This window comes from Podarcis melisellensis, assembly GCF_964234715.1.
Source record: "Podarcis melisellensis genome assembly, chromosome: 14".
Classification (NCBI taxonomy): domain Eukaryota; kingdom Metazoa; phylum Chordata; class Lepidosauria; order Squamata; family Lacertidae; genus Podarcis; species Podarcis melisellensis.
In genome coordinates, this window is record NC_138546.1 from 44,956,137 (window position 1) to 44,976,654 (window position 20,518).

Here is a 20,518-nt window from a genome sequence, read left to right on the forward strand (position 1 = left end):
TTATGGAACGAATGCAGGCTGCACAGCTATCCCAGAAGCCACAACAGCAAGAGGGATTTCTGCTTTCACTGCGCAGCGATCCCTCTTGCTGTTCTGGCCTCTGAGATTCAGAATATTTTTTTTTCTTGTTTTCCTCCTCCAAAAACTAGGTGCGTTTTGTGGTCTGGTGCGTCTTATAGAGCGAAAAATACAGTAGTTGGACTAGAGGAGCTATTGGCTTGATCCATCAGACTCTCCTTATCCTCTTCTATGATATATGATATATGTTAATGATAATAATAATAATAATAATAATAATAATAATAATAATAATAATAATGGCAACCATAGCAATAATTCATTGGGTACTAAAACAACCAACTGCCCATAAATATTTATCAGGAAGAATTTCCGGACGGGCAGCAAGGAGCCTAAAGGCTAACAATTTTTATGATGGCATCACCTTGAGTCCACTTCACAAATGTATGACGTATAATCGTCAGATTTAATTTCAAAGCAATTGGAAGCCGAAATGTTTTGTGACATAAAAAATTTTCTGTTTTGTTAATGAACTATAATTGAGCAATGGTAGTTATTGAAACGATCGGCTTGGCAGCGCTGAGTTAATTAACACGTTTGGTGGGAAAGGAAACCATTTTCTGTATTCAGGCCCAGATGCATGGAGTTGAACTTCTTGATGAGTTGCAGTCCAACACTGGAGCCTCGGGGCTTATCATTGGCCTTTGTCTTGCATACATTCTGGCTCTGATTTCATTTCCCTTATCTTCCCCGACCCCCAGTTCCTTTCTGAAGTCGCTGCTTACAAGTCCACCACCACCACTCTTGGTGGATTATTCTATGCATCTGATAGTCTTCAACTTGCCTCTTTGTTGGTTTTACCAGGATCATCACTAACAATCTGGTCCTGGGTAGTCTTCTTAAATTACTCACAGTCCCCATTTCCCTCTCTTTGCCTTTAGGGATGCGTTTGTTAAAAAATTGTGAGTGTGCATCATTAGATTAGGTTATTAGGTCCAGTATATCTGAAGAAGCGTCTCCACCCCCATCGTTCTACCCGGACACTGAGGTTCTGATGGTTCCCTCCCTGCGAGAAATGAGGTTACAGGGAACCAGGCAGAGGGCCTTCTCGGTAGTGGCGCCTTCCCTATTAATATTTTTTTGGAAGCCGCCCAGAGTGGCTGGGGAAGCCCAGCCAGATGGGTGGGGTATAAACTATTATTATTATTATTATTATTATTATTATTATTATTATTATTATTAGATTGGTCGCTCTGGGTTTCAGCTGCCAAGCCTATAAAAGTCAGTCAAGGCTGCAATCCAGAGCTTCACTGGACACAGTGGGACGTACATCTGAATATGCGTAGGCAAGGCTGGCACTAGGTTTCTGGGATGCTGGACCAATTTGACCTGACTCTTTCTGAAACAGCTTCTGACACTCTATGCGATGGCTTCCTGCAGTCCCAGGAGAGGGGGGTGTCTAGCATGCCCTGGTCCATTTCGACACTCCAATTAAAAGCCTCTTCCCTTCTTGTTTTCCTCCCACCCAGTACAAGCAAGTGGAGCAGTACATGTCCTTCCACAAGCTCCCAGCTGAGATGCGCCAGAGGATCCACGACTACTACGAACATCGCTACCAGGGCAAAATGTTTGACGAAGAGAGCATCCTGGGAGAGCTGAGTGAGCCATTGAGGGAGGTGAGTTGTATAGGAGAGGGGCAGCCAGCATCTGACTGAGGGGTTACGCAACAAGGGGGGGACCCCATTGGGGACTGAAGAGTGTGTCCGGAACACTAAAGAGTTAGGCCTATTAAAGAAAACGTAGCAAGAGGTCAACAGATTAATCAACTCGCAGCTTTGTGTTAAGTTGATTAACCTGCTGATTGGTTAAATCTATGAATGTCCACATAGGGAAGGAAAAATCCCAACAGCTTTCAAATAAGAAGCGTACAGTAGTACCTCGGTTTTTGAACGTAATCCATCCCAGAAGACCGTTCGGCTTCCGAAACATTCGGAAACCGAGGCACAAAGGGAGAATTTCGATTTCAATTGAGAAAACTGAAAAACACACAGTGGAAGCCGTTCGACTTTTGAGGCACATTCGAAAATGAAAGCATTTACTTCCAGGTTTTCGGTGTTCAAAAACCGGAACATTTGGCTTCCGAGATGCTCAAAAACTGAGGTACCACTGTATCTCCTTTCTTCTGGATGGGGAGAGTGGGTGCAGCCTCGGAAGAGTTTTAAGGGCCTGTCTGAGAGGTCTGGAGGGCCACATTAGGCTCCCAGGCCTGAGACTCACCACCCCTGGTTTAAACAAGCAAATAAAACCACAACCGCTTACTGAATTCCCTCCCTCTCTCTCTCACAACCAGGAGATAATCAACTTCAACTGCCGGAAACTTGTGGCCTCCATGCCTCTGTTTGCCAACGCAGACCCCAATTTTGTGACATCCATGCTGACCAAGCTGCGTTTTGAGGTGTTCCAGCCGGGCGACTACATCATCCGGGAGGGGACGATCGGAAAGAAGATGTATTTTATCCAGCACGGGGTGGTGAGTGTTCTCACCAAAGGCAACAAAGAGACCAAGCTGGCTGATGGTTCCTACTTTGGAGGTAAGCAAGGCCTGCCCTGTATGGATTTTATAGTGTTTAGGGATGCGGGTGGCGCTGTGGGTTAAACCACAGAGCTTAGGACTTGCCGATCAGAAGGTCGGCGGTTCGAATCCCCGCGATGGGGTGAGCTCCTGTTGCTCGGTCCCTGCTCCTGCCAACCTAGCAGTTCGGAAGCATACCAGTGCAAGCAGATAAATAGGTACCGCTCCGGCGGGAGGGTAAACGGCGTTTCCGTGTACTGCTCTGGTTTGCCAGAAGCGGCTTAGTCATGCTGGCCATATGACCCGAAAGCTGCACGCCGGCTCCCTCGGCCAATAAAGCGAGATGAGCGCCGTAACCCCAGAGTCGGTCATGACTGGACCTAATGGTCAGGGGTCCCTTTACCTTTACCTTTAAATGTAGTGTCACAGAGTTGCATCCAATGGAGCCCTAAGGTAAAGTCACTTAGCAGAAACATTTTGCACAGCAGAACACTGTTGTGCAAAAAGAATGCACAAGCAGTTTACTTTGTTGCCCAACAGATTGCAGAATCTGTTGCACAACAAATTTTCACTAGCACAACTGTTGCATTGGTGTCCTCTGTTGTGCAACATTAAAACTCACCAGTCTTCCAGCACAAGAATTCTTGCATTAGTGAACAGAGAATGTTGGATAGAAACTCCTAAGTCATTTATACCCAAATTCATTTTGAATATACTGAACAACAGACCCTCACCTTTATAATACCAATGCATTTTTTAAAATGCACTGCATAATGCTGTGAGCTTATCCATAAATCCCATTTCCCCCCTAATCATTTGTTTCACTAGATTTGAACTATTATCTCCATACCAAAAACACCCAGTATCAAAAGGTAAATAACATAAAATATAACAGCCAAGCCAGTGGGTTTAGCTCTAACTTTTTACATATATACACTGCTTTTGTGGGAGAAGCATCTGTGTGGGACACATAGCACCCCCTAGTGGTGCTAGCAGGGATTACATTAAGAGCCCAAACCGATAAACCTAACAGGAGGTGTCATGAGCAATTCATCCTGTCTGTGGTAGACTGTCACGATTTCTTCCCCAGGCTCCCCAGGAACTGCATCACATAATTTCATGCATCTTCCCAAAAGTACCATTCCTGCTACTCCTTGACAGGAAGCTGTGGCAGTTAATCCAGTGTAAACCATCAACCTATAAAAGTAGCTGTAGCTCAAAGAACTTCTCATATTTAGAGATCTCTAGAAAGGTAGCCTTGGAAACTCAGTGCTGGCTGTGACCCAACATGGTACAGATTTTATTTTTGTACAGCTCAGTCCTGGTGCTAGAAAGGTCAGATCCTTAACTGGCATCAGCCTTAGGCTGATTTTCCTAAATGTCCTGGTTAAGGCAGCGATGGGAAACTTGTAGTCTTCAAAATATTGCTGGACCCCATCTCCCCTCACCCCTCACCATTGCTTATGCTGGCTGGAGCTAATGGAACTTGTAGACCAGTAACATTTGGAGGGCTCTTCCATGGCTGTCAACTTTCAGATTTGAAAATAAGGGATCAGCAGCCTCACCTGTCCTGGGGACAGTCTACGGGATATCTAACAATCCGGGATAGCAGTGGTAAACGGCACTGGAATAAGGGAATTTCCCGCAAAAAAGGGAAGGTTGACAGCTATGGGCTCTCCGCACACACCCCTCCCTGGGTGTAACACTGGAACTAGGAATCGGACCAAGAGAAAGCAGCTTTCTCTCTCTCTTTTTTTAAAACCATTTTTATTTGATTTTTCCAATAAAATTATAAAAATCCAAATACATATCCACATATAGAGATTTATCCGAATCTCAGGACTCCATCCCCCTTACCTGGAGTCCTAATTTAAATATTTAAAACTGCATCTTCTTCCAAACTCTAACTTTTATATCAGTCCATATTGTCCATAGTAAGTGTTACACTACAAGTGAAATCAAATTCTTTATCTGGAAAGATGGAAAGAGATCGAAAGCAGCTTTCTCCAGCTTGATGCCCTCAAGGTGTTGTTGATCAACAGAGATACTCCCATGAGCTCCAGCTAAGCCTGGCCAATGGTCAGGCATGATGGTAGGTGAACATGAAGGACATCAGGTTAGGGAAGTCTGGGCTATGGGATCATGCTCATCCTTCCATGCCAGGCACAAATTCCTCTCCCTCCTCTCTCCTTCACACCGATGGACACACAAACTCACATATACAGACCTCTTTCTGTCTCAGTTGCTATTGCGTATGACCATCAGCTCCCTGGCTTGAGCTTGCTATGCCATATTGGTAAATCCAATTCTGAAGATGAGTTTAATTGTGAAGCCAGTTTCACTTTGACCAGGGTTTGAAAGGGCCACGTGTCAGATTGAAATTGCGTAGAGAAGAAAGGAAGAATTCATGGCTCAGAAAGGGAGGAGTAGATGAGCTTTTGAGGGGTTTTGGGGGGGGCCAAAACCCAAGCCATAAAAGCTAGTTTTAGTTGAGCACACACTTGGTATATAGAAAGTCTTGAGTTCAGTAGAAAAGTCTGCAGATGAAAAGGATCAGGGAGCAGGTGATGGGAAGACCCATTTGCCCGAGACCCTGCCAGTTTGAGTAAGCCAAGAGTTGCCAAATTTTATAGGCATCCATTTCTACGCACACATTCCTCCAATATATGAATTTTTGCACACATTGCTGAGTTGGAGATCTCCATTGCGAAAAATGGAGAAATTTCGTGAACCTCGAAGGATAATTCAGTTTCTTTTACCTGTTGCTTTGCAAAATGCAAATTAGGTTCTTCCTCATTAAAATGCAGGACGAGATTGAATTCCTCCTCCATCCCTACCTGGCATCAGGTTTGGAGGGGGAGTCACAAGTGCCTTTGGCTCAAATGCCACCAGGACAGGCAATCGTAACCTGCTCTGATCATGAGGTCGTAAGTCAGATCAAACACCATCAGCCCTCGGCCCCAGAGGGACTTGGCTTTGGCAAGATGTGTCATGACCTTCTGTTCCCACTTGTGTAGCAGAGGTGATTAGCATGCGCTGAATGAACTAGCCATGCCTGGAACGATGCTTGATAGCAGAACCCAAGTGGCTAATTAGATGAATGAATTACTATGTAGGAGAAAGGTGAGAACAGTGAGGAAATTACCAGATAGAGAGTTCACCCTATAAGCAAAAGAACCAAAAAAAGGAGTGTGATTATATACTTCACTGAATCGAGGGGGGTGGGGAGAGATTATACAGCACTGGTGAGTATAGGAAAATACAGAGAAGGCAGTACTAAATGCACTAGCGAATGTTCTAGCCAGACATTTAGAACAAGTATAACAATTCCGTATCTATCATCACTATGTACCGTATTTTTCGCTCTATAAGACGCACCTCACCATAAGAAACCTAGTTTTTAGAGGAGGAAAACAAGAAAAAAAATATTTTGAATCAAATGTTGTTGAAGAAAGCAACGCAAAGCTTCAGCAAAAGCAACACAAAGCCTCTTCAGTGCAATGGGAGGATCGCTCCTTCTGCCCCGAAGAGGCTTTGCGTGGCTATCCCAGAAGCCAGAACAGCAAGAGGGATCGCTGCACAGCAATCCCTCTTGCTGTTATGGCTTCAGCGATAGCTGCACAGCCTGCATTCGCTCCATAAGACGCACACACACTTCCCCTCACTTTTTAGAAGGGAAAAAGTGTGTCTTATAGAGCGAAAAATACGGTATATGAATATGCAGCTCAAAACAGGTGTGATAAGATGTCAGGGACTGGCTTCACACTGAGGAGTGGTGGCTGGTTACTGCGGAGGGGGCACCGGGAGAAGCTGAGTTGGAGACTGACTTTGAAGAAGGGATCCCAGTACGTTTCCGAGCACAATTCAAAGTGTTGTTGCTGACCTTTAAAACCCTAAAGTATACCTGAAGGAGCCCAGTATACCTGAAGGAGCGTCTCCACCCCCATCGCACTGCAGTCCAGCGCCAAGGGCCTTCTGGCAGTTCCCTTATTGCGAGAAGTGAGGTTACAGGGAACCAGGCAGAGGGCCTTCTCGGTAGTGGCACCCGCCCTGTGGAATCCCCTCCCATCAGATGTCAAGGAAATAAACAACTGACTTTTAGAAGACATCTGAAGGCAACCCTGTTTAAGGAAGTTTTTAATGTTTGATTTTGATCCTATTTTTAATATTCTGTTGGGGATCGCCCAGAGTGGCTGGGGAGGCCTGTCCAGATGGGCAGGGTATAAATAATGAAATAATAATAATAATAATAATAATAATAATAATAATAATAATAATAATAATAATTTATTATCCCTGATCCAGAGGAGCCTGTAGCGGTTGGGAGACTAGATTCAGGGGCAGGAGAAGTTGCAGGATGGGAGACAGAAAAACAGGTGCAGGTGGAGGGAGAGAGATCAGGTTTGTGCAGAGTCAAGGGCTTCTACACCCCCTTCTCCTGCCCCCCCTCCTGCTCCACTGTCTCCCAGGACCAGGAGAGGATTGAAGAGGGAGAAGCAGAAGCAGGTACACGCAGGCACTGTCTCTGCCCGCTTGCTCACAGCTTGGCTGGGAGGAAATACATAAGCCAGGGACGGGCCTCTCCGTTTCAGTTTCTGTCTCATCAGGTGCACACCTAGGAGTAATGAGAGACATAGGACTGATGGACATGCCTTTCCCTAACTTGTATGTGTACCTTTGACGATAAAGAGTTAATTCTTCACCCAGGACATTCCTGGCCTAACAGCACCATGACATAAACTCACAGTAACCTGCTCTGGTCAAGGTTCCAGGGGCAAGCTGTGACCTCTAGGGCAGGAGTCAGAAGCCTTTTTTCAGCCGTGGGCCGGTCCCTCAGACCATGTGGTGGGGCGGACTATATTTTTTTTGGGGGGGGTGAAAATGGGCCAGACTATATTTTGGAAAAAAATATGAATGAATCCCTATGCCCCACAAATAACCCAGAGATGCATTTTAAATAAAAGCACACATTCTACAGTGGTACCTCAGGTTACATATGCTTCAGGTTTCAGACTCCGCTAACCCAGAAATAGTACCTCGGGTTAGGAACTTTGCTTCAGGATGAGAAGAGAAATCGTGCTCCGGTGGTGCGGTGGCAGCGGGAGGCCCCATTAGCTAAAGTGGTGCTTCAGGTTAGGAACAGTTTCAGGTTAAGAATGGACCTCTGGAACGAATTAAGTACGTAACCAGAGGTACCACTGTACTGACTTGCACCCTCCCTTTGCCTAGCTAGAATGTGTCTTTGCACTCTGATGACCCTTATTGCTTGCTTGCCTAGGTGGAGGAGTGCATGAATGTGTGTGGAATCTATAATAATAATAATAATAATAATTTATTATTTATACCCCGCCCATCTGGCTGGGCCTCCCCAGCCACTCTGGGCGGCTTCCATAAAAACAAAACAAAACAAAAAATCTATCTATCTATCCTACTGCCCCCCCTTATTTTGCTTCTTGCCCTGCTTATCAGTGATATACACCCTCCAGAATATTGTCCAGAAGGGAATATGGCTCTGGGTCTGAGAAAGACCACCCATTCAGTGGGTTTTGGAGAATAGGGACCCTCTGGCTGCAATTCTGAATTACTGGGCACAGAAGAATGGTGGGAGGCGCCATTTGGGAAACCCCCAAGGGAAGAAGGCTCAGAGCCAGGGGATTGGTGGTGGAATGACTATGAGTGGTCAGAGGGAGAAAACTGAGAAGACGAGGTGTCAGAAGCTGAAGGGCTAACAGGCCTTAGTGAACAGGGAGAGTCTGTGGCAGAGGGAAGTTCAGAATCAGAGGCAGAAGCTGAAGCAGGAGAGGAGCGAGACCAAGAGGCAGAGATGAGTCAGGCTGGCGAAGAGTCATGGGAGTCTCCCCCTTCTGCTGCAACAATCTCTCCTCCTCCCTTTTCTCCCAGAACCAGAAGAGGTGTGAAGAGTGAGGAGCAGAGACAGGTTTGTCAGGAGTCTCAGATTGTTTGAGAAGGACCTGGTAAGGAGGAGATTTAGTCAGCTGTGGGAAGGTGGGGATCTTCAGTCTCCACAACTGCCTCCTAGGGCCAAGACCTACCAAGAAGAGTTGCCATACTCATTAGGTCTGGCACTCCTGAGCAGGTCTTCCTTGCTTCTTCTAATAAAGCGTTAACTTCACTTCCTTCTTGTGATTTATTGCTGGCTGGCACCCTGACGTAAATGCACTTGCGAAGGAATAAATGCCATTGTGTTTATTATGTCATTCTAGAAATTTGCCTGCTGACTCGTGGCCGGCGGACGGCGAGTGTGAGAGCCGACACTTACTGCCGCCTCTACTCCCTCTCGGTGGACAACTTTAATGAGGTGCTTGAGGAGTATCCCATGATGAGGAGGGCTTTTGAAACGGTGGCCCTGGACAGACTGGACAGAATTGGTAAGTGGCTCACATGGTTATGGAATTATCTGCAAACTCATACTATGCAAACTCATAGGTAGAAGGAAGCACTGGAAGCAAAATTCAGCATCCAGAGGTTCTCAGCTTCTATGCATTAAAAAGCAAGTTTCTAGTCCTTGTCGTTCTTCAACTTTCTTCCACCAACAAATCCAGGAGAGAAGATAATCTGAATACACAAAACAAAGCCAAACTCATTTCCCCCTCAGCCATGCAAGAAAGACGAACAAAAGACTTAAGCTCCCAGCCCTGCAGAGACAAAACCATTAAACATGTAGCTGGTGTCGGGTGAAATCTTCAAAGCCTAACATTTCTTGGTGTCAGGTGGAATGGCAGGAAGTAGAACTCCAGTGCCTTGGGCTGCTTTTTATTCTTCCAAGTGACTTTAATAGAAAGAGACAAAAACTATACTAATCAACCAAATTTGCAGTTTTTCTTGAAAAGCAGGATTTGCTTTACCTTGGTGCAGAATTTTGATTATTTTTGAATGCAGGTTACATGGGCTCCTGGTTCTAAGTATGGCAAATGTGGGTGTGCTGTCCTTCATTTTCTCACCCATCCATCTATGTCCTAACTCATACGTACCATTCAGAGCTCCTTTCTTGGGGAAGGGCCACAGCTTAGTGGTAGAGCATCCTTTTTGCATGGCAGAAGGTCCCAGGTCCAGTCCCAGGGTTGACTTTGCATCCGTCTGTCTCAGGTGGTGATGGAGGAGTGTGCCTTTGGGACTGAAGTCAAACTGGTGGAAGCTCACAGCGCCTGCTGTGGCTGTAGAGACTGACATGGGAGAGCCATGTTTTCCTGCAGCTGGGGCAGATGAAGGTGTCTGGTTGTGCTGCTGCAGACAAAAGAGCCTCCATTTGAAACCCTGAGGAGCTGCTGCCAGTCAGTGTAGGCAAGACGGAATGAGATGGGTCAATGCTCCGACTCCATATAAGGCAGCTTCCTGTGTTCTTAATGTGTGTGCAACAACAGCACATTATCTTACCTAGTACTTCTTCATGCAGCGCAGGAGGCAGTGGTGGCTGCCACTGAGCAACAGCCCTTCCTACGCATTCTCTGCATGGTTAGAAGTTCCAGAGGAAGTGCTAGGTAGATTTGGCTTAGGTAGGTCTCATACTGTCTCTGTGGAATGTTTGTGTGTGGCATTGGGGACAAGGTGCATGGATGTGTGGGCTGCACACTTTCACAGGAGCAGGTGAGCTTTGAGTATGTTCTGCATAGGTAGCCGTGCCTTAAGGTTCATAAATAGCAACACCCTAGAGATCCCTGCCAGTAGTGATGTATGGAAGTGAGAGCTGGACCATAAAGAAGGCTCATCGCCGAAGAATTGATGCTTTTGAATTATGGTGCTGGAGGAGACTTTTGAGAGTCTCATGGACTGCAAGAAGATCAAACCTATCCATTCTGAAGGAAACCAGCCCTGAGTGCTCACTGGAAGGACAGATCCTGAAGCTGAGGCTCCAATACTTTGGCCACCTCATGAGAAGAGAAGACTCCCTGGGAAAGACCCTGATGTTGGGAAAGATGGAGGGCACAAGGAGAAGGGGACAACAGAGGACAAGATGGTTGGACAGTGTTCTCGAAGCTACCAGCATGAGTTTGACTAAACTGCGGGAGGCTGTGGAAGACAGAAGTGCCTGGCGTGCTCTGGTCCATGGGGTCACGAAGAGTTGGACACGACTAAACGACTAAACAACAACAGAGGTCCCGGGCCTTAAGGAAATTAGATTAGCCTCAACCAGAGCCAGGGCCTTTTCAACACTGGCTCTGGGCTGGTGGAACGGTCTGTCTCATGAGACCAGGGCCCTGCGGGATCTGATTTCTTTCCGCAGGGCCTGTAAGACAGAGTTGTTCCGCCTGGCCTTTCATTCCCTCCCCCTCTTTCCTTTTTTTCCTTTCTCCTCCTGTGAAGAGGCTGCATCTTAATGTTGTATTTAAATCTAAAGTACAACTTAAAAAACAAGATTTAAATACAACATTAAGATCAACTTGTTTTTATTAATGGTTGTTAGCTGCCCTGAGCCCGGTCTTGGCTGGAGAGGGTGGGGTATAAATAAAATTTTTTTATTATTATTATTATTTGCTGAAGCAACACAGGTGAATTCAGAAGAGCGCCATCGAAATTGTGCAGGCAGCACTATTCCAACCCAATGCTGTATCCAAAGTGGGGGAGGGGAGGGGAGTTGTGTGTGTTTTAAATTCAGCTTCCACAAATCTCTCCAGCGATGCCACTTGAGAACCACAGGGCTGCTGCTGTTCCATGATGTGGGCATCCATGAACAATGCAAGAATACAAAAGGACTTGAGGTGGGGGAGGCCTGTAGCTGCCTGGATTTCAAAAGCAGAGCCAAAAGGCACATGACCAGGACAGAATCAGAAGGACACACAAAGGCTGCTGTTAATCACTGGAAAATGCTAATAATTGCAAGCTTAAAATGCGATTAAGTGATACAGTTGTGGATAGCTTCATTCCCCACCCCAAATGGCACAGAGAGAGAGAGAGATCTTGAGGCTGGGTGCAGCTGACTTGGCTATCCCTCATAAATCTTACCCTCTCCCTTTTCTATGTGCCCAAATTCTTTGTGCAACTCCGAACAGCTTTCTAAAACAAAGCACACACTTTTTCGGGAACATTGCTCAGGAACAAAATGAAAACGCTTTCTTTCTCCTGCCCACCGCTGCATTTGTTTTGCAGCAGATAAGAAATGAGAAAATGCTTCCCCGAGTTTGTCCTTAATGTAATGGAGGGAGAATAACATAACAAAAGAACTTAAGGGCAGCTACAGTGGATCAGACCTAAGCGGTGCTATTTTTCTAGAAAAAGAGGTGCCAGGAACTCACCGTGAACACCTTCCTTGTTCTCTTACCATGGCAATGGAGCCCACCTGAGAGGTGCCAGAACTGAGTCCCAGTGAGTTCCTGCTGAAAAGAAACCCTAGATAGAAGGGCCACCAGCCTTCCCCAGCCTGGTGCCCCCATTCAGCATGGCCAGCGATCAGGGATGAAGGGAGTTGTAGTCCAGTATGCCAATATGGGACGTGGGTGGCACTGTGGGTTAAACCACAGAGCCTAGGACTTGCCGATCAGAAGGTCGGCTGTTCAAATCCCTGCAACGGGGTGAGCTCCCATTGCTCAGTCCCTGTTCCTGCCAACTTAGCAGTTCAAAAGCATATCAAAGTGCAAGTAGATAAATAGGTACTGCTCCAGCGGGAAGGTAAACGGCGTTTCCGTGTGCTGCTCTGGTTCGCCAGAAGCGGCTTAGTCATGCTGGCCACATGCCAGTTGTCTGCAGACAAACGCCAGCTCCTCGACCTATAGAGCCAGTTGAGCACTGCAACCCCAGAGTCGTCCGTGACTGGACCTAATGGTCAGGGGTACCTTTACCTTTATGCCAATGTGGTATATTGGTGAAAGTCTTAAACTAGGATCTGGGAGAATGGGGTTCAGATCTTGACTCAATGACCTCTTCTTCCACTCCTCCCCTCCCTGAAACTGGTCTTGAAAGAAGAATAGGGTGGCATGTGCTCATGGTTACAATGTAGGTATTGTCCCAACCCACCCGCACCATCCAAAATGTTGGCGATCTCTGGTTTGGGCTTCTAGGAGGCCCCTCATTGCAGTTCTTAATTTTCTTCTGCTTTCTTCACAGGGAAGAAGAACTCCATCCTGCTCCACAAAGTCCAGCACGATCTCAACTCGGGCGTCTTCAACTACCAGGAGAACGAGATCATCCAGCAAATTGTGCAGCACGACCGAGAGATGGCCCACTGTGCGCATAACGTCCAGGCTGCTGCCGCTGCTGCATCGACCCCCACGCCGGTTATCTGGACGCCACTGATCCAGGCCCCTTTGCAAGCCGCAGCAGCCACCACATCCGTAGCAATAGCTCTCACCCACCACCCTCGCCTCCCGACGGCCATTTTCCGCCCGCCCGTCTCTGTTCTGGGTTCTCTGGGGCAGGCCCCGAACCAGACTCCGAGGCAGCTGAGGAGACTTCACTCCTTGGTGTCTTCGGCTGGGCCTTCCATCGTGGGCTCCCCTTCAAGCACGCAATCTCAGCAGCACACCCCGGGGGCAGACACCCTCTCGTCGTCCTCCTTCCAGATCCAGCAGCTGGCTGGCTTCACGGCCTCGGCCGGCTTGGGCCAGTTCCACCGGGCTTCGGCCAGCTCTCCGTCGGCTGCCTCGACTCAGCAGCAACCCTTGGGGAGCCCCTCCTCGGCAGGCCTGGGCCTGTTGCACCAGGGGCCTTCGGATTCCCCGGAAGGGGTGGCTCAGCAGCAGGCTCCCGACAGCAATCTCCTGAGCGGCTTTGGCCCCTTCCAGAAGGCCCCTGCTAGTTCGCCATCCACCGCCTTCCCCCAGCTATCCTCCAATTCCCCCAGCAGCCCCCTTGGCCACACGCAAGCCGCTTGCAGCAACAAGCCCACCCAGCCAGGCCAGGCGCAGCAGCTCTCAGGAACTGGAGCCCTGGGAGCGACGAACCACTTTCCGTTGCCTCCCTCCTCAAGCCCACCACCCTCCAGCTTAAGCCAGCTGGCACAGGCCTCCGGAGGCTCCCCGTCGGCCTCGTGCCAAACCCAGCCAAGTGCATTAGGACCTTCCGCTTCTCCTGCTGCGACCGTAGCTCAGTTGCACCACGAAAGGTCACCCTTTGCCTCTATGTCTCCTTTGAAACAGCCCGCCGGTGCCCCTCCTCCGCTGTTCCCACCCTCAGGCCTTAGCCCTCCTAGTCAATGTGCTGCAGCCAGGACTTTGCAGTGTGCCCCTTCCGGGGCAAGGGGCTCCCACGGATCTCTGCTGATGCCTCAGACCTCCAGTCCACCTCTACAGGTCCTTCAGCCCAGGAGTACGCCGCCGCCACCGCTTCCACCGGGACGGTTAAGCCAGGACCTCAAGTTCATCTCTGCTTCCCATCCATCTCTGCCCCATGAAACAGCTCAGACTTTAAGCCGAGGCTCTTCTCCCCACTCCTCTAGGGAATCTGTTTCTAGTTTCTCATCTTTCTCTGGAGGAGGGGGAGCAGGAGGAGGGACCAGGCCTCTAGGGAAGCCATACAGCTCTGTACCAGGGCGAGTGACTCTACCACGCCAGATGTCCTCAGGTTCACTGCCTCCGCCACCTGCATTTGAGGCCAGTTGCGCCATCCCCCCACCTCTGACTGCTGTCGTGACTGCTGTCGAAGGGAGGAAAGGGTCTATAGGGCTCACTGGGGAACGAGAGCCCATCCGATCGAAACTGCCCTCCAATTTGTGAGATGCTCTCCTCCTCTCCCCCTCACCTACATTTCCTGGCCGCCATCCCTCTTGGCCACAGTTTGGAGGAGCCGGTTTTATTTCATTTGTGCTTTTTAGATCCCAATAGACTTTTACATGACTCCCATTTTCTTCCTTTGTTTTCTTCAAGCTAACTATGATTAGAGGTTTAAAAAAATAATGAGAACAACAGCAGCAAAAAAGATAACCAGGTATTCTTAGAGCTATAGATTTTGAGTCACTTTCTTTTATAGAGTATTTTACTACACGGAGCAAAAGATTAGGGGGTGGGGGAAGGAATGTAATCAATATGTGATAATAATAAGAACAACTCAGAGAGTAGATGTGCAGCTGATGTAAAGGATAAAGATAAGAAAATTGGTTCCCTTTGGAGAAACAGATCTCTCATTGATGTAAATCGGTGCCAGGAATCCCGGGGTCACCTCTTGAGTTGATAAGATCTGGAATCCCGTGTCCACATGCCAAATTTCCAATTACATCTGAAGAGGTTACACGTGGGATCTCAGAAAGATATACAAGAAGAAACGAGAATTCACTCCCCTTGAGGGGGAATGAAATACGTTGAACCACAACTTTCACAAATTGCCAGAATTGAAATGGTTCATACCTCTAGACCCTCTTTCCACTAAATTTGTGGAGGGGTTTCTTAAACCTATTCCACCCCTGTCTGCTGTTGTTTTTCTGCTGAAAACACACTCACTCAGTCTCTCTCTCTCTCTCTCTCTCTCTCTCACACACACACACACACATCCACCTCTCTAGGGATGGAGGGGAAATTTGATTCAGTTTGCATTTAAAGGCAAAGCTATCAAATTCACATTTTCTGAAATAGTATGCTAACCAAAACAGCTATTATTCAAAATTCACATTTACCTGAATTTTGCAATGCAGTTCTCTAACTAACTGAATAACAATTGTAATTGTAAATTAGTCAAAATTGTGCATTTAAATGAATATTTTTGTGAAAACAGCATAAAAAATGCATTATGTTAGAGAAGGTTGCTTGCAGAAATGTGCATTAGTCAAAACAGCAGGCAAAAATGCATCTATTGGGGGAAATGCTGGCGAATTTTCATGAGGACTTAAAAACAAATCACAAATTGCTGCAAAATGGAGAACTGAACTTAAGATTGGGAAAAGAAGAGAAGGTGACAGAACCGAAATTGACAGATTCCCTTCCATCCCTATAACACCTCGCCCTCTGCACTGAACCCTACTGGGGGGAAACTACAAGTGCTTGTATTCTTTCCCCTACACAGCTTTCAATGGAATAGTGAATGGCACATAGAGAAGGGGCTGCGAAAGGGAATAACCCCTCACCCTCCAGATGCTATTGAACTACAGCTCACAGGATCCCTGACCATTGTCCGTGCTGCTGGAGGATGATGGGAATTGGAGTCCAACAGTATCTGGAAGGGTCACAGGTCCTCCCTTGTCCGACCTAACCTGTGCTCATCCTTCACTTCGGATTCCAGCCTCAGGACCACGACATTGTGTTTGGGTTTTAAACACTCACCCCAGAAAACAGCAAGCAAACTTCAAATAGTTCCACCTAGTGGTCAACTCGCCACTAAGACTTTGAAGGGGAGGGGGGAGGAGCAAGCAAATTCAGAAATCAACACTGGGACATGGCAAAACTTGGGATTCAGAGGTCTGCAAAACATTTGATGTCAGTACTCAGTTTCTGCTGCGTTTTGTGGAAGGGCATTAGCAAGACTTTGTTCCTAATGCATTTGTTGCTTTCAGAAGCTTTGTGGGTTTTTTCTAAGCTCCTTCGAGGCCAAACATGATACTTTCAATGTTCTTCCGTTGTATCCATGATTGCATGGTTGGCCAGTGGGGCTCTTTGGGCCTGTTATGCCCTGCTGAAATTTTAGCAGCAACAGACAAGCTCGGCAAAAGAGTGCAAAATGATGAGAGCGTTTGCTTGCCCACTGAACAAGGGACCTCCCATTTTACCGTTCATTTCGAATGTGATGTGCCAACTACAGAGGTACGTCCAACCTTCTTGCATCAGACTGGCTGGCACATCCATGGGCATTGCAGTGCTCTTAGCAGGGCAACAGGGCTGTGATGAGCTGCCTGCTGTTGTGTGGAAGCCATGGGCTTGCGGGGGGCAGGGGGAGCATCTAGTAAGAAAATGTATTTGACAGTCCCATCACACTCCGTCCATCACACCACCAAGGAATCACAGCTGGTGTCACACACAGAGTTTGAGGGTGTCCTCCCATCAATACCTATTTTTATGACGACGCGCTCAGCAATTGCACCAGCCCTGCCATATATGTGTTTCTGCCCCTGTTTTGAAAGGGTTGCAGAAACCAGACTTTACTGTGTACAATGATAATGAGCAATAAAACTCCTGCAAGGCTGGGAGGGTCCTGTGTGCTCCTTTAGGTAGATTTTTGAGCACCCCTGATCAACAGAGGTCTCCATGGCCCAAGACAAGTCCTTAATGGATAAACCAAGCTGGTGGGCAGATATCCCATGCTGCAACCTCATCGCTCCTGTACCAATCCATTTCATCTTTCCATCTTCCCTACCCTCCTTCCAACATGTTTCTGTGCGTACCTGGAGGGGGGAAATGGCCTCTCCATCTCTTGCACCTTGTTCTCCACCGAGTCGTCCTGCTCCTCTTTGTTACCCAGGTTTTCCAAGATTCTTTCTGCTGTTCCACGGATCCAGAGCAAAGAGTTAGGAGACAGCCAGGCTATCGGTAGCGGTGCCAAAACTCACCAGAACAATAGTATTGTGGAATCTTCCTGCTCCCCTGGGCTTTCCCCAGTTCGCTTGATTTTATACCAAAATTTTGTTTTTGCAAAAAAAAGGAAACCACAAAAAAACCTCTTGATATGTGCCTGTTATCTCTGAATGTTTGCCCCCCAAATATAGCCAGCTGCTCCTGCTTTTAAGCGCTTTGCTGGGTTGGAACTAGGGTGTAATTCAAGCTTCGGTCTTCCTTACAGATTCAAGGGAACTCGTGGGGGGGAGGGGAGGGGGATATTTTCTACTAAAACAGATAATACAGTTATATAGATGTGTGTGTGTACAAATGTGTGTATGCTGCAAACACATATGCATCCATATGCATACAAACCTGCGCATACATATATATATATATATTCTAGTTTTAAAATATATGCCAATACTGACCTTCCTTGAAGGGGCCATAGGCAGCTAAAGTTAGTTGTTGCGATTAAGTGCAGGTTAAAAGCAATGCAGCAAATTCAACATGTCTAAACTTAGGCCTGTGGAGTGTAGCAGGTTGGAGCGTCAGGAGTCAGACCAGGGAGACTTGGGTTCCAATCCCCCCCCCCCCCTTAGCATCAAAGCTCACTGGGTAATTTTAGGCCAGCCAATCTGTTTCCGTCTAACCTACCTCACAGGGTTGTTGTGAGGACAAAAGGAGGGAGGCACGCCTGCTTCCCCGAGACATCTGGAGCTAAGCAAGGTGCGTGTAAAAAGGCAACAATACAATTGGCCCCATTGCTTCCATGGCACACACCATCCTTTTCAAAATGCTTAAGCAGGAGTACGCCATGTGGTGCCCTGCAGATGTTGTTGTACTCCAAGTGTGGTGTAGTGGTTAAGAGCGATAGATTCGTAATCTGGTGAACTGGGTTCGATTCCCCGCTCCTCCACGTGCAGCTGCTGGGTGACCTTGGGCTAGTCACACTTCTCTGAAGTCTCTCAGCCCCACTCACCTCACAGAGTGTTTGTTGTGGGGGAGGAAGGGAAAGGAGAATGTTAGCCGCTTTGAGACTCCTGAAGGGGAGTGATAAAGCAGGATATCAAATCCAAACTACTACTACTACTACTACTCTTCTTCTTCTTCTTCTTCTTCTTCTTCTTCTTCTTCTTCTTCTTCTTCTTCTTCTTCTTCTTCTTCTTCTTCTTCTTCTTCCAAGTCTCCTCAACCCCAGCTAGCCTGGTCAATGGAGCCTCAGACCAGCAACATCTGCAGACCACCGTGTTGCCTACACGGTGTAGAGGAGTATTGTGCCCCATCTCACTCCCCCAAAGGAACAAACGAAGGCACCTGCAACCAAAATGGAGAGATCAGCTTTGAAGATTTCTCTCTCCCCCCCCCCCCGGCCCCCACTGGTAATCAAGATATTTTGATAGAACTCAACAGTTTCTTTCCAAGGGATGAAGGTGGATAGTTTGCAGGTGGCCAGTACAGTGAGGAATTATGTGCTGCGCAATACCACATCTTTGAGCACATCCTGGAAACTGGGATGGTCACATCTGCATTCAGAGTAAACCCCCCCTTGCCCCTGTTCCTCCCTTCCCCAGGCACCTGCTTTCCCAACTGCCTCTCTTGGAAATGAGAAAAAGTCACCCATTGTAAACAGGTGCTTTGGCTTGGTTTGACGATAAACGATGTTCAGGTTTCTGAATTCTGCTGCAGCAGGTACCAAATCACTAACCACAGCTGAAGACCCCCATTAGGTTTGACCCAGTAGCTAAAAAGTTCGGGGGGTTGTGTTTTTTGGGGGGGTGGGGAAGTGCTGTAGGGTTGGGGTTTGAAATATAAAAACAGACATAATAAAACAAAATCTTAGTAAAATATGTCTATTTCTGTATCTGCTTTCTTGGCTAGGTTTCCAGTCTCTGAAGGACAGTATCAAGATGCGGTGGAGGCCAGGGCATTAGGGCAAATGGGGCACACTTTTTTCCCTTCGCCACCTTCGTTTTTCACTAGCACTCTCACAGGAGTGAGGGAGAGGCCCATCTCTACCCTCACCAATACTCTTTATATAATCCCACCTTCCTCACTTTCCTAAGTGCCCTTTACACATTGCAACACGGTGTTGTTGCAACATGTTAAACAGCACAGTGTCTCGGGCTCTTCCAAACAACCTGTTTATTGAGAATTCATCCTGCTTTGCTTGCACAAAGCATATCTGGGACATAGATTGTATCTGCTCCTTATTTGCTGGTTTGTTTGTATGACAATGTATGTATTGTATCACTTCCCACCCCTGTTTCTTCCCATTCACTGCGTACATCATTCATTCACTGCAGCAAGCAAATCAGGATGAGTCATTGTGATAGAACCTCCCCACAAACCAATCAGAACGAATGCTCAGTAAAGACCAGACTGAGTCTAACCTCTGCATAAGCTTTGTGCAAGCAGATCAGGATGAATGCCCGGTGAATAGGCCTCTTCCAGAGGAGCCTGTTATAAGGACAGTGACCATTTAGAACAGGGCTCAGCAAATTTTTTCAGCAGGGGGCCAGTCCACTGTCCCTCAGACCTTGTGGGGGGCCGGACTATATTTTGGAAAAAAAAATATGAACGAAGTCCTATGGCCCACAAATAACCCAGAGATGCATTTTAAATAAATGGACACATTCACATTCTACTCATGTAAAAACACGCTGATTCCCAGACTGTCCATGGGCCAGATTGAGAAGGCGATTGGGCTGGATTCGGCCCCCGGGCCTTAGTTTGCCTACCCATGATTTAGAACAAGCAGCTGAATGAAGCAGCAGCCACAGGTGCTGTGATCCCTGTGCTTCCCTTTTATATAATTAAGCTTTACGAAAAAGTGTGGCTGAGTGTGCCTCTAAAATTTCTGTACTCCTGTGTTCGTGCACAGGCATGTGGTATGCAAGCCATTTAAAATGCAGCAAAAGATTCGCAGGAAAGCAAAGTTTTTCATTTGGGCACTTCTCACGCATACATTAATTAAAATTATATGGATGGCAAGAGAGATCCTGGCCTTCTCTTCTGGCACCATGAGTTGATATTTTAAATGTTTCCTTCTTCTTTGTGATAACACCTGAAATCTGTGCAAACATTTTTTCCTTTGGTATTATTGCTGTTATTGTTTCCAAATTTTTTGCTATCCAAAAAAAAAAAATCCTCAAAGTGGTTTAAGTGTAATAAAACCACATCAAATGATTCACATAACAAAATACATAAAAATATCCGTATGCCTAAACATAATAGAAAATTGGAGAGCACTGTTAAGATTCCAGACCAACCATCCAACCGTACATCCAGCCACACTAACCATCCATTTCACACAACCACTACAACCATTCACAGCCTCAAGCATTAAAACCAGGAAGCAAGTGTAAATAAACCACTTGCACTCAACAATATTGCAACTCAAGTGCAAGAAATAAGATGTATGGTGTAAGTCAGGAGTCAGGGAGGCTTCTACAGCCTGGGGGGCTGCATCCCCCCTCAGCAACCTGAAGACTGAAGCTGGGGTGGGCGGGGCTAGAGG

General features: G+C 47.1%; 1 protein-coding gene across 2 annotated transcripts in view; it reads left to right on the forward strand.

The window, feature by feature from the left end:
• Positions 1-14,376, forward strand: part of HCN4 (hyperpolarization activated cyclic nucleotide gated potassium channel 4) — a 137,602-nt gene extending 123,226 nt beyond the window's left edge. For both annotated transcript variants that reach the window (XM_081887610.1, XM_081887611.1), the window contains 4 exons: positions 1,548-1,694; positions 2,369-2,609; positions 8,815-8,979; positions 12,650-14,376. In XM_081887610.1, the coding sequence (XP_081743736.1) occupies positions 1,548-1,694; positions 2,369-2,609; positions 8,815-8,979; positions 12,650-14,256 (2,160 nt within the window). In that variant the 3' untranslated portion in view covers positions 14,257-14,376. The remainder of the gene's footprint in view (positions 1-1,547; positions 1,695-2,368; positions 2,610-8,814; positions 8,980-12,649) is intronic.
• Positions 14,377-20,518: the final 6,142 nt, after the last annotated feature.